At 39.3% G+C, this 12,871-nt stretch overlaps 1 protein-coding gene across 2 annotated transcripts; it reads left to right on the forward strand.

Moving 5' to 3' along the window:
- The first annotated feature begins 751 nt into the window (after positions 1 to 751).
- Positions 752 to 10,921, forward strand: alkbh8 (alkB homolog 8, tRNA methyltransferase). 2 transcript variants are annotated; one of them, XM_061681528.1, is made up of 12 exons: positions 752 to 892; positions 3,278 to 3,411; positions 3,487 to 3,590; positions 3,783 to 3,914; positions 4,383 to 4,478; positions 4,590 to 4,694; positions 5,614 to 5,684; positions 7,814 to 7,920; positions 8,117 to 8,274; positions 8,698 to 8,963; positions 9,604 to 9,753; positions 10,048 to 10,921. In XM_061681528.1, the coding sequence occupies exons 1-12, from the start codon at positions 755 to 757 to the stop codon at positions 10,684 to 10,686; spliced, it is 2,100 nt and encodes a 699-aa protein (XP_061537512.1). In that variant the 5' UTR covers positions 752 to 754; the 3' UTR covers positions 10,687 to 10,921. The 2 variants fall into 2 exon arrangements, with proteins under 2 accessions (XP_061537512.1, XP_061537513.1); XM_061681529.1 differs by lacking the exon at positions 4,383 to 4,478.
- Positions 10,922 to 12,871: the final 1,950 nt, after the last annotated feature.

Genomic DNA, 12,871 nt, shown 5'->3' on the forward strand with positions numbered 1-12,871 from the left:
GCTTCCCTTTCTGACCAGCTGCTGTTTTGCAGACTATTCCGACGACAAAGGGCTCCCACTGGCAAACCCAGCCTGCAATTACAGGATTTAGATGGCTAAAGACAGGTGATTCCTACATTACACAACACGCACACACACGTGCGCGCGCGCGAACTAGAGTATGTTGGCACACAAGGATACACAACCCCGATGGTTCGTGCAAACCAGCAAATACAAAGATTTACAGAAATACATTAATAGTGACTGACATGAATTCAGACTAACACGTGCATCCACCCATTTATCACTTACAATTCAAGGGCCTGCTAATATGTGAACGACTTTTTCTTTGGCAAAGTCTCCCAGGAGAGTCACACTATCCCTGAACTGGTCGCCAGTCAATCACAGTAATTATTATCCATCCATCCATCCATTTTCTGAGCTGCTTCTCCTCACGAGGGTCGCGGGCGTGCTGGAGCCTATGCCAGCTTTGTTATAGTTATAATATAATAATAATAATTATTATATAATATTCTCTCTCTCTCTCTCTCTCTCTCTCTTTCGCTCTATATATATATATATATATTATTATAATATATAATAAAAATTATATATATATAATAATTATTATAATATATAATTATAATAATAATAGCAATTGTTATTATTATTATTATTATAACCACCTCTCTCTGGTTCAGATAATCCAGAATCAGTCTAGGAACCATCAATGTCTCTTCAATGTTTCTTCCCGACAAAACTGAACAGACGCACAATGGACGTAAATGTGGAAAATAACTTGAAAGCTTTCCGAAGGAGTAAAGTTGACAAGAAACTCCTCCGTAAACAAATGAAATCCAGTCACACTTTGCTGAAACACGAAGGAATCAGTACTGCGTTGGAACCCACTAAGGTAACACATACAATTCAATATATGTGTATATATTTTGATCACAGGAAGTGGACGCTATCAGTGTCATACAGCGACAACACTCGTTTTTCTAACATTGAACGCATTAGGAGTTTGATGTGAGCGTTAGGGAATTCGCCTGTGTGGAGTTTACATGTTCACCCCTTGCCTTTGTGGGGTTTCTCCGGTTTCCTCCCACATTCCAAAAACATGCATGGTAAATTAATTGATGACTCTAAATTGCCCAAAGATGTGCATATGAGTGTGAATGTGAATGTGAATGATTGTTTGTATATGTTTTATATGTGCCCTGCGATTGGCTGGCGACCACTACAGGGTTTGCCCCACCTCTCGCCCAGTCAGTACGTACAGTCGTGCTAAAACATATTGGAACCCCTGGCCAATATTTTTTACCATGACTGTATAAAAAGACACATTCTGCTCCCCCCCCCCCCCTTCTTGCCTGTCTGACATGAAATAAAACTAAACTTTTCCTGTTTTAGGTCAATTAGGATTTCCAAAATTGCTAAAGGCCAGAATAGTGAGAGAAGGATTTAACAAATTTTTTTAGACAAAGATAATAAAAGACAATACAGTCAGCACAACTGTATGTACGTACAACCCCAATTCCAATGAAGTTGGGACGTTGTGTTAAACATAAATAAAAACAGAATACAATGATTTCCAAATCATGTTCAACCTATATTTAATTGAATACACTACAAAGACAAGATATTTAATGTGCAAACTGATCAACTTTATTGATATGGCTGCAACACGTTCCAAAAAAGCTGGCACAGGTGGCAAAAAAGACTGAGAAAGTTGAGGAATGCTCATCAAACACCTGTTTGGAACATCCCACAGGTAAACAGGCTAATTGGGAACAGATGGGTGCCATGATTGGTTATAAAAGGAGCTTCCCTGAATTGCTCAGTCATTCACAAGCAAAGATGGGGCGAGGTTCACCTCTTTGTGAACAAGTGCATGAGAAAATAGTCGAACAGTTTAAGGACAATGTTCCTCAACGTACAGTTATAAGGAATTTAGGGATTTCATCATCTGCGGTCCATAATATGATCAACAGGTTCAGAGAATCTGGAGAAATCACTGCATGTAAGCGGCAAGGCCGAAAACCAACATTGAATACCTGTGACCTTCGATCCTTCAGGCGGCACTGCATCAAAAACCGCCATCAATGTGTAAATGGGCTCAGGAACACTTCAGAAAACCAATGTCAGTAAATACAGTTCGGCGCTACATCCGTAAGTGCAACTTGAAACTCTACTATGCAAAACAAAAGCCATTTATGAACAACACCCAGAAACGCCGCCGGCTTCTCTGGGCCCGAGCTTATCCAAGATGTACTGATGCAAAGTGGAAAAGTGTTCTGGGGTCCGACGAGTTCACATTTCAAATTGTTTTTTGGAAATTGTAGATGTCGTGTCCGGGCCAAAGAGGAAAAGAACAATCCGGACTGTTATGGACGCAAAGTTCAAAAGCCAGCATCTGTAATGGTATGGGGCTGTGTTAGTGCGAATGGCATGGGTAAATTACACATCTGTGAAGGTACCATTAATGCTGAAAGGTACATACAGGTTTTGGAGAAACATATGCTGCCATCCAAGCAACATCTTATTCATGTACGCCCCTGCTTATTTCAGCAAGGCAATGCCAAACCATGTTCTGTATGTGTTACAACAGCGTCGCTTCGTAGTAAAAGAGTGGGGGTACTCGACTGGCCTGCCTGCAGTCCAGACCTGTCTCCCATTGTGGCGGATTATGAAGCATAAAATACGACAACGTAGACCCCGGACTGTTGTACAGCTGAAGCTGTACATCAAGCAAGAATGGGAAAGAATTCCACCTACAAAGCTTCAACAATTAGTGTCCTCAGTTCCCAAACGTTAATTGAATGTTGTTAAAAGAAAAGCTGATGTACCACCTTGGTAAACATGAGCCTGTCCCAGCTTTTTGGGAACGTGTTGCAGCCATAAAATTCAAAGTTAATGATTATTTGCTAAAAACAATAAAGTTTATCAGTTTTAACATGAAATATCTTGTCTTTGTAGTGTATTCAATTAATTATAGGTTGAACATGATTTGCAAATCATTGTATTCTGTTTTTATTTATGTTTAACACAATGTCCCAACTTCATTGGAATTGGGGTTGTATTTATGGTATACGTAAAAAGCAACAAACAATCCATCTTATTTGTTTTGTTTTGTTATCTTTAACAATATGCACCGCAGAGAAGCTAAGGAATGGAGCGGCATCTAACATTCAGATATTGTTTTCTGGCTGTGTGAGAATACATTTTAGGATGACTGTTTTATGACAGTTTTGCATCAGATAGTCCAATGGGAAATGTATTTGTTTGTCCTCTACAGAGTTTGGTTGTGGCTAATGGCGGCCTGGGGAATGGTGTCAGTAGGGAGGAGCTGTCTGCTGTGCTGAAAGAGATGGGAGAGGTGGAGACCATCCTGATGCCCCCTCACAAGCCCTATGCTTTTGTCACATATTGGTAATATCAATAATACTCCCATGTTTTGGAAAGCTTTAATATATTTGCCTCCTTATAGTGTTGCTTTTTATACAGCTCTGAGGAGAATGCCCGGAAAGCTCACATCCACCTGAATGGTCAAAAACTTCAGTGTGGAGAGGAGAATGGTGTCACACTTTATCTTAGCTTTGTTGACTCAGGTACTGCGCATTTTGCCATCTGACTTGGCTTTGGGACCAGAGGGTTGATAAATTGCATTGTGCACCCAACTCTAGAAAATTGAGACTCATTGTTGTAAAGAGGCTAGTTTGGTTCCATGACACTGCAGTCATTATCGGTCATTCTGAAAGACATCCCCCCGCCCCAAACGACGTTTATATGTACATTTACAGTACCGTGTGAGCAGCAGGCATATGTGACTTGGCCAGCTGGACTGGTGTTAGTGGAGGACTTTGTTTCTCCAGAGGAAGAAGCTCTGCTGCTTGCTGCAATTGACTGGTCGTCTACTAATGATGATGTCACCGGTAAGGAGGGCCCATGTGATGTGTGTAATATGTTATGGTTGCTGACGCATATTGAAATCAACTGTAAGTCCTTCCGAAACTACACAAAACATATAAAAAAATGTTTATGTGACTTAGTTGATTTCTGGTATTTTAATTATAAGATAGCAACAAAATGTAAATTGTTAAATTGATATGCTACGAAAATAGAATTGCACTTAGAGATGAAAATGACAATAAGACATTGCTGACATGGAGGCAGCTGGTAGTACACGGCTGAAGTTTGACATAAAGCTCAATATTCATCCAAAATGAAACCTTCAAAATCGGAACATAATCTATTCCAAATGTATCTTGGAGCCTTAAATGCACTTTGCTGTTATTACTACATCTGTAGGTATATAACCACAACAATATTATATTTTATTATGTTGATGACTTATCGTTTTCCTGGTTTGCCAACTCAAATGTAATGTTCTATTATTATAGCTCAAAAAGCTCTGAAGCATAGACGAGTCAAACATTTTGGCTTTGAATTTTGCTATGACAGCAACAATGTGGACAAGGACAAGCCATTAACTGTAGGTAAGATGAGTTGCATTTAAGTGTAAGAGTAATTGTAACTATTTTCACACCTTTTCATCTGCATAATTAACGGTGGAAGCAGAATGTGAATGCAAAGGTGTGTGTATCCAGGTCTTCCAGAGGAGTGTCAGCCTGTACTGGAGAGGTGTATGGAGAATCGACATACAAAGTATATGCCCGACCAACTGACTGTGAACCAGTATGAGTCTGGACAGGGTTTGTTCTTGCATATGTACACATACAGTATTCCATCATAGCTGCTCGGTTTTGAAAATGGATGGATGGAAGAACAAGAAAAACAATAAACGTAGCTTGAAGAGGGCTCAGGAGGGATTTCAGGCACACGTAAACGTGTTTAATCATATCAATATAGTGCTGTGAAAAAGTATTGGCCCCCTTCTCAAACGCTTAGTTTTTTTGCATAGTTTCCCCACTTTAGTGTTTAAGATGAAACAAATGTAAATATCAGACAAAGATCACCCAAGTAAACATAAAATACAGTTCTTAAATGGTGATTTTATTTATTAAGAGAAAAAAAACTATTCAAAGCTACCGGGCCCTGTGTGAAAAACTAATGGCCCTCTAAACCTAATAACTGGTTGGGCCATCCTGAGCAGCCACAGCTAAAATAAGCATTTTCTATAACTCTGTGGAGATATTTTGGCCAATTCTTCCTTGCAGAATTGTTGTAATTCAGCAACAATGGAGGGCTTTTGGGCATGAACAGCCTTTTTAAGATAATTTTCTGATATAGGCTTTTGTACCTTTGAATATTTCCCCCCCCCTTAATAAATAAAGTTATGATTTAAAAACAGCATTTTATGTTTACTTGGGTTATCTTTGTTTGATATTTACATTTGTATGAGGATCTTAAGGGGAAACTGCAAACATATAAGAATTTGAGAAACGGGGCAATACTTTTTCACAGCACTGTCGGTTGTATGCAGGGATTATATGGTACAGTTTCATTAGTCACGTTTACAAAGTCATTGTCGAATCATCTAATTAAATGAACAGAAAACGTTTTATTCAGGTGGGATTCATAAAAAAAAATAATGTTTGAGCTCACAAACAAGCTTTGTCTTTAAGTATGAAAGAAACATGTTACAAAAATGATTATTTGTCACATTTGTAGGTATACCTCCTCACGTGGACACTCACTCTGCCTTTGAGGACACCATCCTTTCACTAAGCCTGGGGGCAAAGGTATAAAGTTATTTTTACTGACACCAAAGTACTTTCAGCCATACTGTAATGTAATAGAAAAACAAGCACCTTTTGAGCAATTGTTCTCATTCACCCATCCCCAAAAGGGTTTTCTAAAGAAGTTCTGAAATAAATGTATTTTGTATAATGTATATTATATCTATACGGTAACCAAATACTTCTAAAATCTCTCAGTATGATATCGTTCAGTCCTGAACTATTGCAAATTACAACCACAGTAAGAAACATTTGGAGGGGACGTATCATGCAAAATTGACTTTTTAATCACTTGCACAGAATACTAATACTTGGATCTCCGGAGTACCATACACCACTCACAAGTATCAAAACAACGAAGGAAACATTTTGTTATTTGACCATTTCTGAAAATGTGTCTGCTCGCTTCTGTTGCCAAATTGTTTCGTCACAATTTGGCTATTTTTCATTATTATTCCACCTATGACTTGGCAGCTAGGCTGAACAAAGAGCCGTGTCTTGGGAGCACAGATTAGCATTAGCTTCTGATAAGTGGCACATATTTGATTGCTCAGTGAAGTTGTCAACACGTTGAGGGTGGATGAGTATTTATGTTTAGCGACGTGTCCGATGCATAAGCCACAAGCAGAGCCACACACGAAATTTATGACTTGCTGCTTGCTATTTCCCACACGCTATAGCATATATGTCAAGCTCAGGCCCATTCGGCCCGTGAAACCATATCAAATGTGTATTAGAGCTGGCCCGTCAATGTGTAGCGCATGCGCCACTAATACTACAAATTCCAAAATGCTTTGCTAGTGTGTTGGCGCGTCGGTCAAGACCGACAGACACCCCCTCCTTTTTTGTTGCAGTCATGAGCATCCATGCTGCCAGTCTCCTCTGGCAAATTTATACCTCCCCTTTCCAAAAATCGCCAAACGAAAGATGGAAAACGCCAAACGAAAGATGGAAAACGGGAGCTTTTTATATGTTCATGACCATTTCTTAGATTTCAGATCTACAGATTCTATCTATTTAAATAAGAAACAAATACTACTGTCTTGGTCTTTTATTGCACATTTGATTTCTCATGTTGCTTATTCCAGATTCAGTTAAGTTTGTATCCATAAAATGTGGTTTAACATTACATATCCGGAGTGAAGGGCAAATATGCATAATCGCAGTCAATTTTCAATAAATATTGAGTTTGGCTCTTTTTCCCAATTTTTAATATTGCCCCACTGTGAATTTGAGTTTGACACCCCCGCTCTATATGGGCTCCTCTTCTGCAAATAGCAACCGTTTGAACTCTCGAATGTTTCTTGGCGTATTTTGATGAACGCATGTCACAGTCATGTCATTAAGACACATGGGAATTATTTTCAATTGTGAAATAAATGCATAATCTATCCCATTCTCTGGTCTTCAATCTTATTAGATCATGATCAATCTTATTAGATCATGATTACTGCACATAATATCGTGTCCATATGTGTGTACGTTTGTGACAATTATCCTACTGTACAGTGAAGTGTCCCTGGCAGCATTGATTGTCTCATTTGTCGTCCCTCTGCAGGATGTGTGTGTCTTTGTAGGGGAACATGTTCAACTGTTGTTTCAGCGAAAAGTCAGATTCATTTGCCAGTGTTCCATCAACACACATCTGCACGTTGCACACATACGCACGCACGCAGGTCTTTTCTTCACAAAATGTAATTTACCTGGTCTTAGAAGTTGTGCCTGATTCACCTGGAAATCGTGTTGGTGTAATTTCCCTCAAGAGTTCCCGCTGTTCTGCCGGAGTCCGGAAAGGACAGGAAACATTAGGATCAAACACTTGACTCTGTTATGGATATGCTTCTGCTACTTGTTAGTGACAAAGTGAGCACTACCGTGACTGTCTTTTCTTCTGTAGGTGACATTTTAAATATTTCAGTGAAAGGAAGGAATTGGGATCGTAGCGGTCCAAGATGTTACAGCCTTGAAGCAATATAATAGGCTCATCAGCAGGATATTATTTGGTGCCGTTGAGGTCACTAAACAAAAAGCATTGGCTCATTTCTTTTGTTTACAGACGTGCTGTTCCTACATCCCTCGCTAGCTTCATGTTATTGTTTGTGATCTTATAGTTTCTGCCTGGCTTCTTACAGACCGTGATGGAGTTTCGTCATCCGGACGGTCGTGTTGTAAATGTGTTTTTGCCAGGACGGAGCCTCTTGGTGATGCAAGGAGAGAGCCGTTACCTCTGGACACATGGGTGAGTTCACTGCAGGGGTTCCATTTTTGATTCAATTCATCATGAACATCTTTTGGACTCTCAGAGGACAGAAAGTGCCTCTCTCTTTCCCATTGTGTTAAAGGCATGGATAATGGATATACACTGACCTTTCTTTTAACTTTGCATGTAGTTTGATCTGTATTTAATGTTTCTTTTGTTTCTTTTCTTTTACTAGTATCACTCCTCGTAAATTTGACATGGTGCCAGCCTGCGACTCACAACGCCAGAATCCTACATGTGACTTAGGGGACCTCAACCACCTCACCTTGAATAAAAGGGGCACCCGCACATCTTTCACTTTCCGCAAGATTCGACGTGAACCCTGCTGCTGTGGTGAGCCCTATTCAAGTGCACAATGGCATGATGCTGTATTTAACTTTTTAAAATATATTTTAAAAATATGTTCCACATCTGCTGTGTTCTAATTTTTGTACAAGATAATGATCTCTTGGCTTGCTGGTCAAAGCGAAGTTGTATTTTCCTGGTTGTTTTGTTACTTAGATTACAGAATTGTGTCCAAATACTGGTTAGGTTCAGTAACAATATGAATTGTCACACATCCCAATGCAATCAAGCTTACATTGTGTAATGGTTTGTATAATACAGAGAGTGCAAAGTAAAATACACAGCAGGTGAAAGAACAAAAATAACTAAAATACTGAAGGTTACAGTTCGTTTTCCTCACTGCTTCTCAGAAATTGCTTTGCAGGGACTTGTTTGGCTGATTTTGTTCTTCTCTTATCACACACATTTCAGCTTTTCCCTCTGCCTGCGATAGTCAAGGATCGCCTTCTCCACCATCTCCCCCCTCGCTTCCTCAAGGCCACTGTGATGCAGCCCGTTTGGAGGAGGAGTACGTTCACCAGGTGTACGATGCAATCGCCCCCCACTTCAGCAGCACGCGCCACTCCCCCTGGCCACGTGTGTGCCACTTCTTGTCCTCGCTCTCGCCTGGAAATGTGCTGGCTGATGTTGGCTGTGGAAATGGGAAGTATCTGGGTGTCAACCCGGAGGTAATTAGTGTGAGTACTATTTGATTTATCTTACTATTATCTTGTAATTGCGTGACTGTAATTGCCACTTTATCATTCAAGTGTCTCAGAGTCACGTCAACTGACAAAACAACAGAGCTTCCAAACAGTCATTCATGCAAGTGCAGCTGTGTCACAGTTTACGGATCATCAATTGTGATCATTTTTCTTCCCTTTTCCTGCATAGCAAAATAAAATGTCTGCACACCACAAACAACTAAAAACCTGACAAATGAATGACTTGTAACAGTATCTTATTAGAGGAAGTAATTTATTTAGACACACAAAACTGAGGAAAATATTTGCATGAGACAAACCCTGCACTTTCCTCCACAACCTCTTCCACATGTGAAACCTCTTGAACTTGCAGATTTTACACATTCTTTTTTTAAGTACTAGTTACCTATTGTGGTAAGTGGTTAGCATTTTTGCTGTACATTTCTGAGGTTCAAATCCAGGCCGTGGCCTTCCTGTGTGGTGTCTGTATGTTATCCTTATGCTTGTTACCTGCATTGAGCACCTGCATCACTTAAAAACTGTTTTTGTAGCATTTTGTTTATAGTCAACTCTGTCTTTGGGTGGAAAAGATCATATCACGATTGCGATGTTTGCCTTTTCTCTTGTTTTCCAGGTGGGCTGTGACCGGAGCAGTGCCCTCGTCCAAATCTGTGCTGACCGAGGTTTCCAGGCATTTGTGTCCGATGCCCTCTGTGTCCCGCTTCGAACAGCGACTTGTGATGCCTGCATCTCTATAGCTGTCATACACCACTTTTCCACACCAGTATGTAGAATAAAAGCACACATGCAGACACACATTGAGATTAACTACAACAGAAATTTAAATCCTTTTATCCAGCATCAATTATGTCTCACTCCTTATTTTCCCACTTTCACCTCCTGCAGGCCAAAGTCATGCTTTCCCTAATCTTCTGCCACTATATTTTTAAATGACATTTCTCAGATCAAATCAGCCATTTTTTTATGTAGGCATGTATAGCTGTTTACTGACTTTTTTAAATTTTATTTATAAAATAAAAATTATACGTGTGTGTGTTTGTGAATGATTGTGTCTTAGGTGCGTCGCTTGGCAGCTGTGAAGGAGTTGGTGAGAATTTTGAAGCCTGGCGGTCATGCTCTCATCTATGTCTGGGCTTTTGAGCAAGAGTACAAGCAGCAGAAATCCAAGTACCTCAAAGACCACAACACTAGAAACGACACATCCAAAGACACCCCTGACCCTGATGGAAAATCTGGTGCCCGTGCCAGTAGCAACCCTGAAGATGACAAGAATAGTCTTGAAGATCATTACAAAGTGGCTGATGACAAACTTAGTGTTCATGTTAATCGCACAGCTTTCCACTCCCAGGACCTTCTGGTTCCGTGGCATCTGAAAGAGGGGAAAGGAGGAAAAAGAAGGGAAGGTGACTTAGGAGTGGCGAGGACGGATATAGCCAAAACAAAATGTAAAAAGATTTCAACAGACTCTTGTCTAGACAGCCCTGTCTCCAGCGTTAGATCCCACAGTAATGCTGACAGTCATCATGAGTCAGAGAAGCAGAGCGGCCCAGCGCCCGTCTTCCACCGTTATTACCACGTGTTCCAGCAGGGAGAGCTAGAGCAGCTGTGTGTGCAGGTGGAGGGAGTCAATGTGCAGAGTAGCTACCATGATCAGGGCAACTGGTGTGTCATTTTAAAGAAGAACTCTCAGAGTTGAAGTCAATCAGAAGATCTAAATTTCTGCAAGCGAATGCAGTGTAATCAAAGGTAAAATCAAAGATTATTTTAACAGCCAAAGAGAATACATGATGGAACCTACAATATCAATGTATTCAGTAGAGTGCAGACCTCTGCCATGGTCGAACTGTTAACAAAAGTGGAAATAAAACGTGCAAATGTTTGTATTTTTTAGTGTTTGATTATGAGACAAAAGGTGAATAGAAAGTAAATTAACTCCCACTTTTTTTTTTTTTTTTTTTTTTAAATTAAATCAGAATTTCCATCTTTCACCTTGTCTCTTACTTCCTTGGCACATGCACTACCGCTCCATAAAGTTTAATGGACCATAGTTATTTTTTGGTTTGCAAGTCCGGTGAAATTTAGCATTACTTTTTCCCTTGAAGTAAAATAAATGTCCCCAAATCTATAGCCTCTTCAACCCTTTGTGCTTTCAAGGTAATTCGAATAGATGTAATACAAGAGGACTTGAGAGTGTATACTTCAAGCCAACGCTTAAAGGTTTTCACTCGTAAAATGTATTGATATTTTTGTTTCTAATGCTGAAACGGACACAATTTTGCAACTGCAACAACTTAGAAATATAATTATTTTGGTGGAACAAAGGAAGTAGGAGGATAGAATTGTCAACAATTTAGTGGGAGAAATTAGACAAGGTCAATCCTTTCAACGCTGATAGTAGGACATTCTTGATTAAATAAGACTGAATTATGGGAAAACATGAAAATGGGAAATATGCACTAAAATGGAATCAATTCAACATGCAATTATGAAGTGTAAAAAATATAGATAGGAACAAATTAATAGATGGTTAATTAATACAGGAGAGAGGAATTTTGAGAAAACAAGCAAAAGATGAAAGAAATGTATTTGAATGTTTGAGGATAGCAATTATAGATAATCTAAACCTTAAAAATCCAGGCTCCTTTTTTATTATTCAATTTTGTTCTTTTGATTTATTTGTCCTGAATTATTATTGTAGAAGACTGGTCTCCAAGCCTGAGACGGTGGTCTCTAAGCTTGTGCAGTAATCGTTTGTGATCAATAGGTGGCGTCTAATGGACGAAGACAGTTTGCAAACCGCTGAAGAAGGAAAAGGAAAATGAACTACTCGTATCGAGGTATGTCTGGCGTTGTTGTAACAATCGCAACTCTGAATTTACGGATTTTGACACAGGTTGGATTGTTACAAACATCAGACATGTTCGTAGCTATGATACAAGACGTGGTGTGTTGAGAATCGTAACAAATTACATTTATGTTTGCATTTAAGGCCCTCGAAGGTACGAAGATGCCGGATTATTGTGTGGCTCGCGGTTGCAAAAATGAGCGTAATGCCAAGGCCAAAGCACAAAAAAATTACTTTGCACAAGTAAGTTTGAACGATAGTTTCGTCCGTAGGAAATTCATGGAGTTTAATGGAGCTTTAATGAAGTTGTGATCTATATAACCTGCTGGGTCTCATATAGTTTTTTTTGTTTTGGTTTTGAAATTGATAGCTGAAATTGATTTTTTTTTTTTTAAAGTTAACCCTTAGACCAGAATGACTTTGCTTTTGTTCTTTATTATGAGCCCTTTATTTAAAATGTTAGGGGCCAACACAGAAACTTTCGGGCACTCACTGTAAATCGACTTGCAAATCAAATATATAAATGTCTTCAAATTTTTAACTCAACTCAATTTACGTTGTATTACTGGTAATTACTTTCACGATAAATGTCTTTTCACATATTATTGTGCTAGTTTTGACGCAAAAAAACACGGGTACAACAAGTTATATAGCTTAAATACTAAAAATGTAAAGTCAATGTTTAGTCAGCAGTGCCAGTATTATAAGCAAATTTCGTGTTCCACGCATGTTTTAGGTATTCACAGCAGAATTTGCAGTTCAACTCCTTGAAATACCTCAGCAAGGAGGACTCACACAGCCACTCATTCCAAAAATGAATTTCCTGGCTTTTTTTCGGCCATTTACTCACAAAATGAGTAGGAATCACTCAGGAATTACACAGATCATTTTACAGTTGAGACTTTGTAAGTGACTCCCAGGATGCACGTCTGGAAATGATGAGTCCCTGCAATTTATCATCACGGAATACAGATATAGTCATCCTGCACGATATCCCCACTATATTGCAGATTTTTATTTGTACAATATTTTGTGT

Source organism: Phycodurus eques, chromosome 7, assembly GCF_024500275.1.
Source record: "Phycodurus eques isolate BA_2022a chromosome 7, UOR_Pequ_1.1, whole genome shotgun sequence".
Taxonomy (NCBI): domain Eukaryota; kingdom Metazoa; phylum Chordata; class Actinopteri; order Syngnathiformes; family Syngnathidae; genus Phycodurus; species Phycodurus eques.